Below are 20,564 nucleotides of genomic sequence, written 5' to 3'. Positions count from 1 at the left end.
GTTAGTAGTGAAGAATAAATGTATTAAAGTATCATGCATGATGCATCAATTTTTCATGCATCTCAGTGTTTACGATCTCATATCTCTTGAATTATGTGTCATACACTGATGTATTTGTGTAATACATTCGGTGGCATATGTGGATACTTTTTGTGAAGTATGTTGCAGACAGAGTTAGCACCAAAGGAATAATAAATTTAAACATCTAGTATGATGTGGCAGTTTTTCATGCATCACAGTATTTATGACATCATATCACCTGATGTATGGATCATATAATGGTATAATTTTGTAGGTGCATTCAGTGGTGTATGTGGACACTGTCTGTAAAATGTGTTGAGAAAACAATTAACAAAAATGAAGTAATAAATTTAAATGTCATGTACAATACAGTGGTTTTTCATGCAGCTCAGGGTTTATGACATCATATCTCTCTAATTATTTGTTGTACAATTATGTATTTGTGTAGGTACATTCAGTAGCAAGTGTGGATACTGCCTACAAAATATGTTGTGTGTAGAATTAGTAGCAAAGGAGTAATAAATTTAAATGTCAATACAATAAGGCAGTTTTCAATACATCTCAGATTTATGACATTGTATCTCCTGATCTATGAGTCAAACAGTGATACAGTTTTGTAGGTACTTTCAGAACCATATGTGGATACTGTCTGCAAAATATTTTGAGACTATATTTAGTAGAAAATAAGTAATAAATTTAAATGTCATGCAGAATTTAGCATTTTTTCACACATCTAAGTCTTTATGATGGCATACCTCATGAACTATGTGTGCTACCACGATATAATTTTGCTGGTGCATTTAGCAATGTATGTTGATACTTCTTGTGAAATTTATTGTGAATAGAGTTAGTAGCACAGAAGTAATAAATTTAAATGTCATGCATGATACAGCAGTTTTTCACAAATCTCAGTCTTTAAGATGTCATATAACCTGAACTATGATAGGAGTTTGTCACCCCCACAATGATGACAAGTGGATGTGGAGAAATTTCAAAATCAATAAAGTAAACAAATTCCTGCAATGAGTCAATAATCTCTATGAACTTAAGGTCTCTATTGCTTAAGAGATTTCATTTATTACATTATTCCATAACATATTTTATCTACTACCTCCACTGGACTCAAACTGTGAACTTTGAAAATGAAGTTCTGGAGTAAACCTTTGTCAAAGCTGAATGTCAGATACCTATTTAGCACAAGATTTCCTACATATTGACATTTAATTTTGTTTCAAAGGTCCTGAGCTCAAGCATGATGATGTGAGTAGCCAAAACATTTTAGAAATGACGTAATACATTAAAAAAAAAAAAAAAAACTAAGCAATCTAGACAGTCTATTTCAGAGAAATAGATTTAAAGCAGAGGCAGATGGTTTTGCTTTTCTGCTATAGCAGTGGCCTTTTCTTCATCATCAGGGCCTATGCAGCAACAGATCCTCTCTGCTAGATGTTTGCAAGTTGAATGTTAATTGTATGATGACCCCTCTTGGGGTAATAGCACCATGAGAGGGGAATCACTCCAACATGAACTCCATGTGTGCTCCAGAAGGAACTGTCTGTCAGGTGGAAGAGGCCCTCCCAGAAGTGATCAAAAGCAAGGGTTGTAGCTGTATATGCAGGATTTGGACAAAAATACGCAAACACCACAAGAAATGCTTGCTTGAACATAAATGCAGATGATAGTCAAGCCTTCAGGTTGCACTGTTGCTCTGCAATGTCCTCAATAGTTTGCAAGCATCAGTCATGGTCAGAAGAATGCTATGTGAATTTGTGAGTGCATTATGTCAGAGCTAAGGGAATGCAAATGTGGCCAAATTGTTGGTGCCTGTGTGGTAGATGCTTCCATAACCAGCCTGAGTGGTAGATGCTTCCATAACCAATAAATCTGAAGTGTTTGGTGTTTCAAGAGGTACAAGCTCGAAGATTTATACCATCTGTAGAGTATGGGAAAACATCATGTGCTAAGTCACAATGTGGATGAAAGTGTGTGTTGAGTATTAGTGACCGAAGAGGATTACGATGAACAATAAGAGGACAACTGCTGCAAAAGTCACTGCAGAACTGAATGGCACACTCGAAAAACCCCGTCGGCAACAAAACTGCATGAAGGAAACTCCACAAGGAAGGAATTGCAAGGTGAGTTGGAATTCTAAAACCACTCATCAGTGATGCAAATGTCCATAGTAAGACAATGTGGTGTTCAAGCCATTAAACCTAGACTACAGAGCTATGGAGGAATGTCATTTGGATGAATGAGTCTTGTTTCATACTGTTTATATCTTCTGGCCAAGTTTATGTCCCAAGAGTAAAATATGGTAGGGGTTCAGTGAATATTTGGGCATGATATTCCAGGGGCCCTATGGTTACTCTGCAGGGTCACATTACTGCCAAGGATGATGCGACCATTTCGAATGATCAGCTCCTTCTATAGTATGATGTTTGTTGCCCAATGGGGACAATGTGTTCAAAGATGACAGGGCCTCTGTTCATCATCCAGGGCTGGTTTTGTAAGCAAGAGGATGAATTGTCACATCACCCTTTGCCACCACACTCACCAGATTTCAGTATTACTGAATTGAGCCTTCGTGGTCTACTTTGGAGAGAAGGGTGTGTGATTGCTATCCGCTTCCATCATTGTTACCTGAAATTGCCACCATTTTGTAGGATGAATGGTATAATATTGCCTTGAAAACCATACAGGACATTATACATCTATTCTGAGATGACAAAGCTGCTTTGAAAGCCAACTGATTTTCCATACCATATTGGGCTTGGTAATGTGTTGTGTTTTTGGGATTTCCATATTTCTGTCCAACCCTGTGAATTGTCAAAGTTTGTCACCACGAATCTTTTTCTTTTCGGGGGGGGGAGGGGGGGGGGGGGCAGCTAGTGGAAGTGGCAAAGTCAGCTAACCTCAATCATGTGATCTTACTACAGCTATTTTCTGGAACCTCATAACAGAGCCCATTTTATTTCTGTAATGAGTGCTGCTGTAGGTTGTTCATCTAATAATCCTATTTACAAGGGGACTTTATGGGCTGGCTATCTTTGCTTTTCTTCATACTTACGAGATCTGATGCTCACTGCCTGGAAGATCTGTTTATGCTAATGTTGCAAGAAATCTTTTTAGAAATAACCTTTTTATACATTTATCTAAATTTAATATTTATTAACAAATAGATATGTGAATTAGCAAATGAAAGCTTCATCAAACCAGTCTTCAGACTCACAACCACCAGCACCTCAACAACAACAGCAACAACACAACAACAACAACAACTAACAAATACTGTATCATACATTTTAGATAAAACTGCTGCCTTATTGTTTTTAGTTATTTATCACATGAAATCTGAGTACTGACAGGAAATTAAAATTTAATACAAATACACTCCTGGAAATGGAAAAAAGAACACATTGACACCGGTGTGTCAGACCCACCATACTTGCTCCGGACACTGCGAGGGGGCTGTACAAGCAATGATCACACGCACGGCACAGCGGACACACCAGGAACCGCGGTGTTGACCGTCGAATGGCGCTAGCTGCGCAGCATTTGTGCACCGCCGCCGTCAGTGTCAGCCAGTTTGCCGTGGCATAGGGAGCTCCATCGCAGTCTTTAACACTGGTAGCATGCCACGACAGCGTGGACGTGAACCGTATGTGCAGTTGACGGACTTTGAGCGAGGGCGTATAGTGGGCATGCGGGAGGCCGGGTGGATGTACCGCCGAATTGCTCAACACGTGGGGCGTGAGGTCTCCACAGTACATCGATGTTGTCGCCAGTGGTCGGCGGAAGGTGCACGTGCCCGTCGGCCTGGGACCGGACCGCAGCGACGCACGGATGCACGCCAAGACCGTAGGATCCTACGCAGTGCCGTAGGGGACTGCACCGCCACTTCCCAGCAAATTAGGGACACTGTTGCTCCTGGGGTATCGGCGAGGACCATTCGCAACCGTCTCCATGAAGCTGGGCTACGGTCCCGCACACCATTAGGCCGTCTTCCGCTCACGCCCCAACATCGTGCAGCCCGCCTCCAGTGGTGTTGCGACAGGCGTGAATGGAGGGACGAATGGAGACGTGTCATCTTCAGCGATGAGAGTCGCTTCTGCCTTGGTGCCAATGATGGTCGTATGCGTGTTTGGCGCCGTGCAGGTGAGCGCCACAATCAGGACTGCATACGACCGAGGCACACAGGGCCAACACCCGGCATCATGGTGTGGGGAGCGATCTCCTACACTGGCCGTACACCACTGGTGATCGTCGAGGGGACACTGAATAGTGCACGGTACATCCAAACCGTCATCGAACCCATCGTTCTACCATTCCTAGACCGACAAGGGAACTTGCTGTTACAACAGGACAATGCACGTCTGCATGTATCCCGTGCCACCCAACGTGCTCTAGAAGGTGTAAGTCAACTACCCTGGCCAGCAAGATCTCCGGATCTGTCCCCCATTGAGCATGTTTGGGACTGGATGAAGCGTCGTCTCACGCGGTCTGCACGTCCAGCACGAACGCTGGTCCAACTGAGGCACCAGGTGGAAATGGCATGGCAAGCCATTACACAGGACTACATCCAGCATCTCTATGATCGTCTCCATGGGAGAATAGCAGCCTGCATTGCTGCGAAAGGTGGATAAACACTGTACTAGTGCCGACATTGTGCATGCTCCGTTGCCTGTGTCTATGTGCCTGTGGTTCTGTTAGTGTGATCATGTGATGTATCTGACCCCAGGAATGTGTCAATAAAGTTTCCCCTTCCTGGGACAATGAATTCACGGTGTTCTTATTTCAATTTCCAGGAGTGTATGTAGAACATCAAATAGAAAATATAATACTTTTTATTTGTAGAGATTGGACAGTATCATTGAAGTGTTTTTTTTTTCCATTTAACAATGAGGCATTTAGGAAGTCTGTATCAAATTTTAATTTTTTTATATGACCAGAAATTAAAAATAAAAGGATGTTAATTTTGTTAAAAAATTATGATTCAGTATTTGTTGATTAACATTTTCATATGATAATATAAATAAAATTTAAATAAAGATATGTTGCATCTAGTGAGAATCAAACCACTGATCTCACATGATGCATGCTGTTACAAGTAAGGATTATGTAATAACAGAAGTATTTTTGTACTTACTAATGCTTAGAAATGTTCAAAGGTGATTTTTCAAGTTTTGTAGAGAATTTTATCACACTACTTTACAAAACTGATGTCTTATGTTAGCAAAAAAGATGAGATAAAAAGTTCCAAAAAAGACATTGCACACAGCAAAGATATACAGAAAATCAGTAAGCTCTGAATAGCAAGTACATGTAAATTGAACTGTATGCAGCCAGCCAAGGGTGAAATATAGCCACTGAACTTTGGCAGACAAGAAGTCAGAATTTTAATTGCATAATAAAGCCAGGAGTGAAATGCAGTGGTGCTCCATCAATGGGTCACGAAGAAATTTCCTCATTGAGCAAAAAGGACTTTTTTGTCTTTCTGGCAGGATCAAGTGATGATGCAAGGAATGAAAAAAAGGATATTTTAATCTTGTTACACATTATTGTTTCTTCAGTGCCACATCTTTATGGCTTGAGAGAATGGTTCTGTGTACACAAAGAAATTGAAAGTGCAAATGCAGAGATGCAAAATATTTGTGAGCTGTTTGAAAATGTAACATTTGTGAACATAAGCAATTTGGAGGAAAGATTCCTCACAACACATGGTTTTCATCTAAACAATCTTGGAAAAAATGTTATAGTAACAAAAATTTTGGATGTAGTAAATAAAATCTCAAATATGCAGTGTGATGATACAGGAGTCATACCTCTCATGGACAAGATGTGTGTGTTACCTGGAGACTCAAATGGGAAATCTGGTGTCAGCGAAACTACAGCCCTCCAAGACAAATGTGAGAGTTTGTTAATGCAAGTGAACATCCCAAATGCAAGCAGCTCACAGAACAGCACAGTAGTTGTGGAAGAGCAAACACCAGAAATAAATGAAACAGCAGCTACACCATCATCAGAAGTAGCAGCAGCAGCAACAACAACAACATCTTATTTCTAAACATTCAGCGTCTTGAAAGTGAAGCTGAAATACTGGAGAAAGCATTGCCACAAAATAAGTATTCTTTCCTATGTTTATCTGAATATTGGCTTAAACCAGGACAAATAGAATACCACATACCAAAAGGTTACAAAGATGGAAACAGTTTTTGCAGATCCCAGTACCGTAATGGTGGTACTGTTATCTATGTTTCAAATGAAATAGAGTTTAGAGCATGAGATCTTAGTCGGGCATGTGTAGAGAAGCACTTCGAAATTAATGGAAGTATGTGTTTACCATTCTCCTGACCCAGATGAAAAAACATTTTTAGATAATTTGGGCAGTGCACTCTGCCACAGAACAAAGTGGAAACAATATGTAACTATAATTGTGGGAGACATTAATTCAAGCTTTGACATAACATGTAACAAACCCAGTGTACATGAGTTACTGAATATGCTAAAACAGCACATTTTCCAACATGTAAATTCAGTGCCAACAAGACTAAAAGCATGCTTAGATAATGTTTTTGTCAACTGTGCTCATGATATGTACTCCACCAGTGTACAGGAATTTGATTTCTCAGACCACTCCATGTGAACAGTAGAGTTAATACAGTTTATAATAGGGCATGGGAACAAGGCAGTACAAAGGTTATCTAATACCTTAATACTAACAAAAAACAATCTCAGAAAACTAACACATCAGCTGAGCATAACTAAGCGAGACAAATTATTTCAAAGATGCCATTCCAATGCCCAAACAGTTCATGAAACATTCCACACTTACTTATAAGGTATGCTAAAAACTCATCTTGTTCCAAACAAATATCATAAAACAAGAAATGGTAAATTGTGGTACACCAAGGAGTTGGCGACATTAAAAAATAAGCTACTGCTGTTAAAGTGCCTTGGCAAAGTAAACAATTCTAATGAAATTAAGGACCTTGAAACAACCACTAAGAAACTGTATAGTAAGGAGCTACTACTGGCAAAACAGAGATACAACACTAATCTCATAAAAACATAGTAAAAACCAATGCAAAGCAGCCTGGTCAGTAATAAATATCATTAAATGTGAACTCAAAAACTTTCATAAGACAGTCCCAATACCATCAGATACATTCAACAAATATTTTGTAAGCTGTGTTGATGAAATCAAAAAGTTGATTAGTAAACCCAATGTAACATATATGGAGTATCTTAAGAGCACAAACCTAAATCATAATCAGTCCAAACCTCCCTTGAAACACTCTAAAGAGGTATGCCAAGATGAAGTTCTTAAAATTGTCAAAGAAATAAGAAATTCATATAGCATAGATATTTTTAATATTTCAGACTATCTATTGAAAGAAATAATACATTACATTGCAGCACCATTAACATATTCTATAAAATTGTGTCTCATAGAAGGGGTTTTTCCTGAACCTCTCAAACTATCCAAGGTGACTCCAGTCTTTAAGATGGGTAGCAAATCTGATCCAGCAAACTATAGCCCAGTTTCTCTTATTCCCGGACTAGCCACAGTCATTGAAGGCATAATGTGTCAGCAGATGTATGAGTACCTAGAACTAAATGATATGTTACATACATCACAGTTTGGTTACAGAAAATAAAAGTCAACCATACCAGCCACAGAACTAATTGTGAGAAACATTCAAGGACCATGCTCACATACAGGTGGCCTTATGTGATCTGAGCAAGGCCATTAGATGTATTGGTCGCTTTGTTTTGCTGTCTAAAGTTTAGTACTATGGAATATGTGACAAAAGTTTAAAACTCCTCAAATCAAACCTTAATACAAGGAAGCAAGTGGTGAGTTCAGGAAGTCAGCTGTCAAACACAATTGAGGTTCAACACAGAGTGCCCCAGGAATCTAAATTAGGACCACTTCTATTCCTTGTACATGTAAATGACTTACCAAGAAACATAGACTTTAAGACATATACATCTACAGATGATACAACTTTTCTGCCTGTGAACCATGTATTTGATACCCTTGTTAGTAGTATGAATTTGGCAAAAGAAAATGCAACATCATGGTTTAATGCGAATGGTCTACAGTTAAATGAGATAAAGACCCAGAATATGTGATTCAGATTATCAAAGTCCGTAAAAATAGAAAAACAAATTGCAGAATTTTTAGGTATCATACTTGATGCTGTGTGGCATTTGAATATGTGAGGATGGTGTACTTTACTTTGTTTCAATCTGTTTTAAGGTATGGGTTAATACTCAGAGGAAACAACAAAAAAATTAATGAAATTCTGGTGATCCAGAAGAAAGCAATCAGAGCTATGGTAAAAGTAGATAATAGGACACAATGCAAACCAATGTTTATTAAATATAGAAAATTAACAGTTATTAATCTATATATTCATGACTGTGTTAACTATATACTTGCTGAACTACCAAATTAAGGTGTAACAAATCAAAGGCACGACCACGATGCAAGAATCTATACTTCTCTGTCCATGCCACAAAATAGATTAGCAAAAACTAACAATAGTCATTAGTATATGGCAATTGAAATATACAACAAATTGTCTAGACATGCCTCAAGCATGCCAATAAAAGTGTTTAAGAAAAAAGTTACACAACTTCTTGTTAACTAACCCATGCAATTAAAAGAATTTTTAGAAATGTCCAGTATCAACTTAAATATGTAAAAATTAATGATATGAATATAATAGAGGGAAACATTCCACGTGGGAAAAATATATCTAAAAACAAAGGTGATGTGACTTACCAAAAGAAAGCGCTGGCAGGTCGATAGACACACAAACAAACACAAACATACACACAAAATTCTAGCTTTCGCAACCAACGGCTGCTTCATCAGGAAAGAGGGAAGGAGAGGGAAAGACGAAAGGATGTGGGTTTTAAGGGAGAGGTTAAGGAGTCATTCCAATCCCGGGAGCGGAAATACTTACCTTAGGGGAAAAAAGGACGGGTATACACTCGCACACACACACATATCCATCCACACATATACAGACACAAGCAGACATATTAAAAGGCAAAGAGTTTGGGCAGCCTCGACTGACATCTCTGCCCAAACTCTTTGCCTTTTAATATGTCTGCTTGTGTCTGTATATGTGTGGATGGATACGTGTGTGTGTGTGTGCGAGTGTATACCTGTACTTTTTTCCCCCTAAGGTAAGTCTTTCTCCTCCCGGGATTGGAATGACTCCTTACCCTCTCCCTTAAAACCCACATCCTTTCGTCTTTCCCTCTTTCCTGACAAAGCAGCCGTTGGTTGCGAAAGCTAGAATTTTGTGTGTATGTTTGTGTTTGTTTGTGTGTCTATCGACCTGCCAGCACTTTCTTTTGGTACGTCACATCATCTTTGTTTTTAGATATAAATATGTAAAAATGTATTTTATAAAATTAATAGGTTAAGTGAACTGATGAAGTCTATTGCATGTAATAATGCTGAATGACTAATAAAGAATTTGAATCTGAATCTAGACATGGACCGTCAACTAATATAAAAATGAAAAAAATCAAAGACTGCCAGTCCATAAGGTCGACTTGCTAAAGTAATGAATTGTAAAATCAAACATAGAGAAAATATGAGAGCTGCAGGATGATACAGTGGCAGTACAAGATGTGAGAAGTCATCATTTTTGAGGCTGAAAAGAACTCTAGGAATTAATAAATAATATATAGCATAATTTTGTTGACTGAAACTTCAAACTGTTTCAGCTATTCATCATAATAAATATTCAAATGTGTAAAAAGTCTGTTACAGTATACCATCATCATCAGCAAAAGTCCATCTAGGATCCCAAAGCTGATAGACATTTGTCTTCATCAATAACCAAAGAAATTTGCTGACGACCCACTGCAGGAACCATTTCATTGGCAGGAGAGGCTGCAAAGGAAGATCATATTTCAGGCATTCTGCACCAACTTTGGTTACTTATTATCAATAGAAGGAAACATTCCACGTGGGAAAAAATATATCTAAAAACAAAGATGATGTGACTTACCAAACGAAAGCGCTGGCACGTCGATAGACACACAAACAAACACAAACATACACACAAAATTCTAGCTTTCGCAACCAACGGTTGCCTCGTCAGGAAAGAGGGAAGGAGAGGGAAAGACGAAAGGATTTGGGTTTTAAGGGAGAGGGTAAGGAGTCTTTCCAATCCCGGGAGCGGAAAGACTTACCTTAGGGGGAAAAAAGGACGGGTATACACTCGCACACACATACACACACATCCATCCACACATACCACATGTGCTTGAATTTTGTGTGTATGTTTGTGTTTGTTTGTGTGTCTATCGACGTGCCAGCGCTTTCGTTTGGTAAGTCACATCATCTTAGAGGGAAACATTCCACGTGGGAAAAATATATCTAAAAACAAAGATGGTATAACTTACCAAAAGAAAGCGCTGGCACGTTGATAGACACACAAACAAACACAAACATACACACAAAATTCTAGCCTTCGCAACCAACAGTTGCCTCATCAGGAAAGAGGGAAGGAGAGGGAAAGACGAAAGGATGTGGGTTTTAAGGAAGAGGGTAAGGGGTCATTCCAATCCCGGGAGCGGAAAGACTTACCTTAGGGGGAAAAAAGGACGGGTATACACTTGCACACACACACATATCCATCTACACATATACAGACACAAGCAGACATATTGTTTGTTTGTGTGTCTATCGACGTGCCAGCGCTTTCGTTTGGTAAGTCATATCATCTTTGTTTTTATATACACACATATATATATATATGGTTATAATAGAAGGAAACATTCCACGTAGGAAAAATATACCTAAAAACAAAGATGATGTGACTTACCAAATGAAAGTGCTGGCAGGTCGACAGACACACAAACGAACACAAACATACACACAAAATTCAAGCTTCGTGGATTTTATATATATATATATATATATATATATATATATATATATATATATAATAGAGGGAAACATTCCACGTGGGAAAAATATATTTAAAAAGAAAGATGATGAGACTTACCAAACAAAAGCGCTGGCAGGTTGATAGACACACAAACAAACACAAACATACACACAAAATTGTAGCTTTCGCAAGCAACCGACGGTTGCCTCGTCAGGAAAGAGGGAAGGAGAGGGAAAGACGAAAGGATTTGGGTTTTAAAGGAGAGGGTAAGGAGTTATTCCAATCCCGGGAGCGGAAAGACTTACCTTAGGGGGAAAAAAGGACAGGTATACACTCTATACACTCGCGCACACACACACATATCCATCCGCATATACACAGACACAAGCAGACATTTCAATGTCAATTATAAAAATTGTATACATATAAAATGTCTGCCTATGACTGATTGAAAAAAAAATTGTTTGGAAAATATAAGAGTGGTATAAATAAACATGCTATCCTAATATCTTTTATAATAATTTATAGAAAACTAAATATAAAAAGACATTAATATTTTCATCTATCAGAAACTCTGTCCACATCTTAGCTACTGCATACAAATATGATGCAATGCTGCACAGGTGCACACCTTAACATCTACTGCTGCTACAAAAAAAAAAAAAAAAGAGTTATTAAGTATTATACAAGGACTAGGCACCAGAGAACCTTGCTGTGAACCTTCCACATAGCACAAATACTTTACGACCTATTCCTTGTACTTCTATGAATTAATTATGGTTTTTGTTTGCCAGAAAAGCAATGTAAGTAAATGTAAGGATATACATTATCACAACAGCAGGTCCAAATGTACTCAAAGAACAAAATTAAAAATGAAAGACCAGAATGATATTGTATAAAAAGCGATTAATCTATACCTTGTACTTCTACAAATTAATCATGCTTCTTGTCTGCTGGAAAACTAATGTAAGTAAACATGACCACAACAGCTGGGCCCTATGTAACTACAAAGAACAAAAGTAAAAATGAAAGACCAGAATGATATGATGTAATAACCTGCCAGATTTCCTGAAAACTGGTAACCATAGATCATTCAAATCAAAGATATTTTTTTTTTTTAAATTAAAGAATGCCTTTATTTACCCAATGAATTTTAGAACAACAAATAGTAAGAATCCACTGATGGATTGTAACACAAAGTATTTAAAAACTAGACGTATGAAAATCCAAGTGTTTTTATAAACAAATCAGACAGTTTCATCAAAATTACAATTTATGATAAGTGTTAAAGTAACAATGACGTTTGTAAAGATTGTAGTGAATTTTATGAGGGTTATTTTTTAAGTAAGGGCCGTTTTTATTTTTAAAAAAAGATACAAATACTTTTGTAAAAAAACTTTTATTTTCTGATTCTACACACTTTTACCTATTTTTCTACATAGCTGCCTTGTTTATTTAAGCACTTGTCATACCGTACAACTAAGTTTTTAATTCCCTCTTCAAAGAATTCGGCCGCCTGCTCCGACAGCCAAGAGTTCACGGCCGCTTTCACTTCATCGTCGTCATTGAAGCGCTGCCCGCTAAGATGGTGTTTCAGGTACCGGAAAAGGTGAAAATTGCTAGGAGCAAGGTCGGGGCTGTATGGTGCATGGTCCAAAACTTCCCAGCCAAAAGAATCAATCAAATCCCGAGTCTTTTGAGAGGTGTGAGGCCTAGCGTTATCGTGCAGGAGCAAAACTCCTTTTGTCAGCATGCCGCACCTTTTGTTTTGAATTGCTCTGCGGAGCTTCTTTAGAGTTGCACAGTAGGCATCTGAGTTGATTGTCGTTCCTCATGGCATAAAGTCCACTAGCAAAACACCGCGCCGGTCCCAGAACACAGTTGCCATATTCTTGTGCTTTGACAGCGTCTGTTTGGCTTTGACCTTGGCGGGTAAGGTTGTGTGTCGCCATTCCATCGATTGTCGCTTGCTTTCGGGAGTGATATTGGATACCCATGTTTCATCTCCAGTAACAATTTGTCTCAACATGTCATCCACTTCTTCCTCGTAACGAATCAAAAAGTCCAATGAAGTGGCAAATCTCTTCCCTTTGTGGTCCTCTGTGAGGAGTCTGGGTACCCACCGAGAACACAGTTTCTTAAAGTTTAGGTTTTCAGACACAATTTTGTACAAAACGGATCATGAAACTTGTGGAAATTCCAAAGAAAGAGTGGGAATTGTGAATCTTCTGTCCTCACGAATCTTTGTTTCGACTCCAGCCACCAAATCATCAGTGATCACAGAGGGCCGGCCTGAGCGTTCTTCATCATGGACGTTTTGACGGCCATTTTTAAACTCTAACCAATTGACGCACTTTACCTTCACTCATTGCATTCAAGCCATAAACTTCTGTTAACTGATGATGAATTTCTGGAGCTGATAGGCTTCTCGCGGTCAAAAAACGTATCTCACACGCGGCGGGCAATTCAATAATCGTAAACATTATAAAGTAGCACAGTGATGCATACACATCAGCTATAGAGCTGCAACTTGCATCAGTGTGAACAGGAAGGATGCCGGCAAGTGGCGCGGTGGCTTGTTGCAGCCGTCCGCACGAACTACGGGACTATACACGCGAACAGCCCTTACTTAAAAAACAACCCTCGTAATACATATTACCCATTTTTGTAGTTATTATTTGTAACACTATGAGTCATACATATGATGTTTGCAAAAGTCACCATACTGAAGCCTCCATGCAAAAAATGTGAATAAATAAATAAAAGTTCTGTGTCAAGTGTATATTTCAGATATCACGTCAGTTTTCAAGCACATTCCACAAGTTCCTATTGTTAGTGAATGTGCTTGAAAATATGCATGATGTCTGGAAGCTGGTGCACTTCAAAGAATTTAAAGAAGATTAAATGATTAAAGTTGAACCACTTGGTTTACACACTGCTTGTGATGGTTCAGAAGGCTGCACTTATCTAAGTATCCAATGCAGTGCAGCCTGTAACATTATTCTAATTTGACTTTACATTTGTATTTAATACTGTAAATATAAACAAAAAAATTGCTCCCCCTTTTTGCGAGGATAAGAAGTGCTCAGAATTTTCATTGCTTCATTACTTACATAAATTCAAATGATTATAAAACTACCTATTTTTCATATGAAGTGTTGATCTGAATATTAACTTACACTTGCATGAATTCCTGCAGCACTGTATGGAGACTTCTGATCAACACAGGCGCCTTGATAATCATAAACTGCAACTTTCTTATAAATTTTATCTTGTACCAAGGAGTCCATTATTGTTCCATCAATTTGACCAAAGAACTTTCCCGTATTATCAAGACTTTCAGAAATAATAATAAATCCATTATTGTCCAGTACATAGCAGTCCAGTTCATCAGATACACACGTTTTCTTGCAGTTTGAACACTAAGAACAAACAAACAATTTTTTATTTAATTTATGCAGTGATGAACCAAATATATGTTTGAAAGTTCTCCAGTACCATGCAACAAGCATCAAGAAAGCACAAATTTTATAATGTAGATGACTAACTTAAGGGACACAAAATTGCACATTTTTAGTTCATGTAAGGTCACTAACATAATGCCATTTTTCATAAATTGCAAAAATATTTTCTTTAATGGTGCTGTACCAATTGCACCCACAATGAATCATTTTTGTTGTTTTGCAGCAGGGCTGGATATATTAATCAGCAGGACCACTGCTCATGTAACACAGAAGTCAATATTCAAGTCCATATCTAGTACATAGGTTTCATTTGTCAGGAAGTTTCAGGCATATGGTACTTTTGTGGCAACTGCTTGTTAACAGCTTTCCTTTCAGTGAAACTGAATGGCTGGCGTATCTTTCCACTGGAAATGACATTGTCATTTTGTGCTGCCATGAAGTTATTAATTTGGTTTTAACAATGTTTCACTTCTTCAGTCATTTCATTCACAAAAAGTGAAAAGTTCATGCGAAGGGCAATCATAAACTCAGGTTTCAATTTGTTTTATGATAAACATGGGAAAAACTAACATGAATTTCTTCATCTTTCTATTTCATTTAAAAGGCTAAGGACTAAGTACATAGTTTTTACCTATACGAGTCAACACAGGTTTGATGTCAATTAAGTTTATACAATGTTTTTCAGTGTTAAAAGTTCCAGGAGAAAGAAAACTGGCGTTCTACGGATCGGAGTGTGGAATGTCAGATCCCTTAATCGGGCAGGTACGTTAGAAAATTTAAAAAGGGAAATGGATAGCTTAAAGTTAGATATAGTGGGAATTAGTGAAGTTTGGTGGCAGGAGGAACAAGACTTTTGGTCAGGCGAATACAGGGTTATAAATACAAAGTCAAATAGGGATAATGCAGGAGTAGGTTTAATAATGAATAAAAAAATAGGAATGCGGGTAAGCTACTACAAACAACATAGTGAACGCATTATTGTGGCCAAAATAGACATGAAGCCAATGCCTACTACAGTAGTACAAGTTAACATGCCAACTAGCTCTGCAGATGACGAAGAAATTGAAGAAATGTAGGACGAAATAAAAGAAATTATTCAGATAGTGAAAGGAGACGAAAATTTAATAGTCATGGGTGACTGGAATTAGGAAGTAGGAAAAGGGAGAGAAGGAAACGTAGTAGGTGAATATGGATTGGGGCTAAGAAATGAAAGAGGAAGCCGCCTGGTAGAATTTTGCACAGAGCACAACTTAATCATAGCTAACACTTGGTTCAAGAATGATAAAAGAAGATTGTATACATGGAAGAACCCTGGAGATACTGACAGATTTCAGATAGATTATATAATGGTAAGACAGAGATTTAGGAACCAGGTTTTAAATTGTAAGACATTTCCAGGGGCAGATGTGGACTCTGACCACAATCTATTGGTTATGAACTGTAGATTAAAACTGAAGACCCTGCAAAAAGGTGGGAATTTAAGGAGATGGGACCTGGATAAACTGACTAAACCAGATGTTGTACAGAGTTTCAGGGAGAGCGTAAGGGAACAATTGACAAAAATGGGGGAAAGAAATAGAGTAGAAGCAGAATGGGTAGCTTTGAGGGATGAAGTAGTGAAGGCAGCAGATGATCAAGTAGGTAAAAAGACGAGGGCTAGTAGAAATCCTTGGGTAACAGGAGAAATATTGAATTTAATTGATGAAAGGAGAAAATATAAAAATGCAGTAAATGAAGCAGCCAAAATGGAATACAAACGTCTCAAAAATGAGATTGACAGGAAGTGCAAAATGGCTAAGCAGGGATGGCTAGAGGATAAATGTAAGGATGTAGAGGCTTATCTCACTAGGGGTAAGATAGATACTGCCTACAGGAAAATTAAAGAGACCTTTGGAGAAAAGAGAACCACTTGTATGAATATCAAGAGCTCAGATGAAAACCCAGTTCCAAGCAAAGAAGGGAAAGCAGAAAGGTGGAAGGAGTATATAGAGGGTTTATACAAGGGCGATGTACTTGAGGACAATATTATGGAAGGACAATATTATGGAAATGGGAGAGGATGTAGATGAAGATGAAATGGGAGATACGATACTGCGTGAAGAGTTTGACAGGGCACTCAAAGACCTGAGTCGAAACAAGGCCCCGGGAGTAGACAACATTCCATTAGAACTACTGACGGCCTTGGGAGAGCCAGTCCTGACAAAACTCTACCATCTGGTGAGCAAGACGTATGAGACAGGCAAAATACCATCAGACTTCAAGAAGAATATAATAATTCCAATCCAAAAGAAAGCAGGTGTTGACAGATGTGAAAATTACTGAACTATCAGTTTAATAAGTCACAGCTGCAAAATACTAATGCGAATTCGTTACAGATGAATGGAAAAACTAGTAGAAGTCGACCACGGGGGAAGATCAGTTTGGATTCCATAGAAATGTTGGAACACGTGAGGCAGTACTAACACCTTATCTTAGAATAAAGATTAAGGAAAGGCAAACCTATGTTTCTAGCATTTGTAGACTTAGAGAAAGCTTTTGACAATGTTGACTGGAATACTCTCTTTCAAATTCTGGATGTGTCAGGGGTAAAATACAGGGAGCGAAAGGCTATATACAATTTGTACAGAAACCAGAGGGCAGTTATAAGAGTCGAGGGACATGAAAGGGAAGCAGTGGTTGGGAAGGGAGTGAGACAGCGTTGTTGCCTCTCCCCGATGTTATTCAATCTGAATATTGATCAAGCAGTGAATGAAACAAAAGAAAAATTCAGAGTAGGTATTACAATCCATGGAGAAGAAATAAAAACTTTGAGGTTCGCTGATGACATTGTAATTCTGTCAGAGACAGCAAGGGCCTTGGAAGAGCAGTTGAACTGAATGGATAGTGTCTTGAAAGGAGGATATAAGATGAACATCAACAAAAGCAAAACGAAGATAGTAGAATGTAGTCGAATTAAGTCGGGTGATGCTGAGGGTATTAGATTAGGAAATGAGACACTTAAAGTAGTAAAGGAGTTTTGCTATTTGGGGAGAACTGATGACGGTCGAAGTAGAGAGGATATAAAATGTAGACTGGCAATGGGAAGGAAAGCGTTTCTGAAGAAGAGAAATTTGTTAACATCGAGTATAGATTTAAGTGTCAGGAAGTCGTTTCTGAAAGTATTTGTATGGAGTGTAGCCATGTATGGAAGTGAAACATGGACGATAAATAGTTTAGACAAGAAGAGAATAGAAGCTTTCGAAATGTGGTGCTACAGAAGAATGCTGAAGATTAGATGGGTAGATCACATAACTAATGAGGAGGTGTTGAATAGGATTGGGGAGAAGAGAAGTTTGTGGCACAACATGATTAGAAGAAGGGATCGGTTGGTAGAACATGTTCTGAGGCATCAATGGATCATCACTTTGGTACTGGAGGGCAGCGTGGAGGGTAAAAATCGTAGATGGAGACCAAGAGATGAATACACCAAGCAGATTCAGAAGGATGTAGGTTGCAGTAGGTACTGGGAGATGAAGCAGCTTGCACAGGATAGAGTAGCATGGAGAGCTGCATCAAACCAATCTCAGGACTGAAGATCACAACAACAACACAAAAGTTCCAACCAGCATGACTAATTTGTTTATGTATGTACACAAAACTATTAACCCAACAGTAACAACCCAATAAAAATTAGATTCATAAACATCGCTTACTTAAAATAGTGTGACTGTGAGTAACAAATGTGCATGCTGCTGCACTTTAGCTAATAGTGTGGAATTTATGTGTGGGGATGTGTGAACTGTGGTTTCAACGAGACAACTGCAATGAAGAAGAAAGTACTTACGATGAGGTTATCCATGGACAAAGTAATGTGACAGACTGAGATCCATCTACTGCACAATGTGTTTTTGTGTGAGACACTTTTTTTACTAAACAACACAATACATGATTTTTTTCAAATATGTAATTATATATTTGTGGTTATGCCTGACTTCCAGCCTACAATAATAATTGTTAAATGACACTTGATATAACTTACAATGGAAAATACTTTAATAGTAGTTTTGTTTGGGTCTTACAAAGACACAAATCAGTAGTTCCGAATGTCAACAGTTAGCACAGTCTAGTATTCAGTACTAACTGAAATGCTTTTATTTGTATAAGATGTCAAAACTTTGGCACTTGAATCACAGATATTGAAGGAAATCACAGTACCTATTTACTTCTAATGAAAATTTACATACCTTAATAGTGATTATTAAAGAGATGTGTTTTACAGAGTTTAGTATGGAAAATCTTTGCATTTTTCAGGACAAATTATTTAAAATACTACTCTATTTTTTGGTGAGAGAGTTACTATTATCAATAATTTTGAGCAGGTTGTTGTCCATTGTGATTTTCATGAAATGGCAATTACAACAATACAATAAGTATTACTTATTGTCATAAACCTATATTAGAACTTGTGCAAAGCAGTTAGTTGTAAGGTGATTGCAATTAGCTGAAGCTGGTTTAAGGTGTTGCAAATTGTAAGAATTATGTCAAGTTGAGGACCAATGATTTATGAATAACTGAAGAATATCACAAAATTTGGCCAGCAGAAGATTATTTTTAAAGTAAAATTCTTATGATTATATAGAGGTGTGGAATAGTAATAATAATAATAATAATAATAATAATAAAGTCACCCCATAATTTCTGCAGCCAACAAGAAAGATGTACAAATATGACTAACAATCGCTGTCACCTCCAATTCCAGACAGTAAGCAGCACATACGATGTGCTTAAAGGACAGGAAGATTTGTGCTCTTCCAGGAGAGATAAGGCCACAAAATTGTATTAGAGCAAGTGGGAAAAAAATTAAATAGATGAGGTTGGGGTGACAATTGGGATATTGGAAAAGGTAAAAGGGAAAGGTGTAAAAAGGGAGTGGTTTATGCAACTTTGTTAACACTGAAGGGAAGGAGCCTCTTCCAGCTACACAAGAAAGTAGGATGCAGCAGACCACAGACAAAAATTCAAGAGACAGTTTTTGAAACTGATCTGAGTGGGAAAATAAGTGGTTGATGCGTGGCAGCATCATGCTAGGACTGTAGGCGAACATCTGCAGCAAAAACTAGGATCAGGATACCATATCACATGTACTGTAAAACACAATACTAGGCCTCAGCAAAGTAATAGAGAATATTGAAGCACTGACACATGATGTGTCCCCAGGTTCAAAGTTAATTCTTAGTAGTATCCTGCATAGAAGATTGGTAAGTGATAAATACACAGACAGGATAAAAAAAAAAAAAAACAGCATCAGAGAGCAGTGCAAAAGACTTGGTGCAGTTTTCGTGGATTCGAATAAATTTATCAGTGATAAATGTGCAGGACAAGATGGACTTTATGTGAACAGGCTAGGATCAGCAACATTCAGCAATATGTACAGTGATATTTGTCTTTCATACTTAGTGACGGAAATTAGTATGCAGAGATAGGGGTGTAAAAATTGATAAAGAAGTTGAAACAAAAATACACAAACAGCATTTCAAAACAGATGTCATTAGGAATATTCAAAAAAGTAACAATACATTCGTAATGCACTTGAAAATAAATGGGTTACGTTCAAACTCCACAAATGAGAGAGAAACAAAACTTAATGACTTACAGATCATTTTGTCAGAAATACCAAATATCAAGCTTGTATGCTTGAATGAACACTGGCTTACAAAGGATAGTATCAAAATCCTAAATAATCTTGATAATTTTTTTGTTGCCAGCAGCTTTTCTAGGAGTAATTTAACATGAGGAGAATCGTGCATACGTGTGGAAAGATCAATGGAATATAGAGCAATATTCAATTTTGATTCCGTTAATGAAGAATGTATATATGAAAGCCACTGCATAGAGTTAGGTAAAAATATTGTAATCCTCTCTTTCTATAGAATTCAAGGTGCAGAAATAATGAAACATTTTTTTTCAAAATTCCAGTATCTATTGCAAAAACTTCAAAAAGAAACCTTGAAAAGAGTCATAATAACTGCTGATTTGAACATAGATATAGCCAGAGAATGCAATAACTCAACAAAATTCATTGATATGATTCAAATATCAGGTTTCAGTGCAAATTTCACAGATTTTACTAGACTTAACAAAATGTCTGCAAAATGTATAGATAATATTTTAAACATTT

At 37.7% G+C, this 20,564-nt stretch overlaps 1 protein-coding gene across 1 annotated transcript in view; it reads right to left on the bottom strand.

Moving 5' to 3' along the window:
• LOC126187970 (voltage-dependent calcium channel subunit alpha-2/delta-3) overlaps window positions 1–20,564 on the bottom strand; it is an 865,148-nt gene that overhangs the window by 12,920 nt on the left and 831,664 nt on the right. Inside the window, exons 23-24 of the mRNA XM_049929356.1 lie at window positions 14,123–14,365; window positions 9,823–9,940 (exon numbers count right to left, since the gene is read on the bottom strand). Coding sequence (XP_049785313.1) covers window positions 9,823–9,940; window positions 14,123–14,365 — 361 coding nt within the window. The remainder of the gene's footprint in view (window positions 1–9,822; window positions 9,941–14,122; window positions 14,366–20,564) is intronic.

The sequence above is a fragment of the Schistocerca cancellata genome, chromosome 5, assembly GCF_023864275.1.
Source record: "Schistocerca cancellata isolate TAMUIC-IGC-003103 chromosome 5, iqSchCanc2.1, whole genome shotgun sequence".
NCBI classification, from domain to species: domain Eukaryota; kingdom Metazoa; phylum Arthropoda; class Insecta; order Orthoptera; family Acrididae; genus Schistocerca; species Schistocerca cancellata.
Note: the sequence above shows the minus strand (reverse complement) of the source record. Positions and strands in the feature narration are given on the sequence as shown.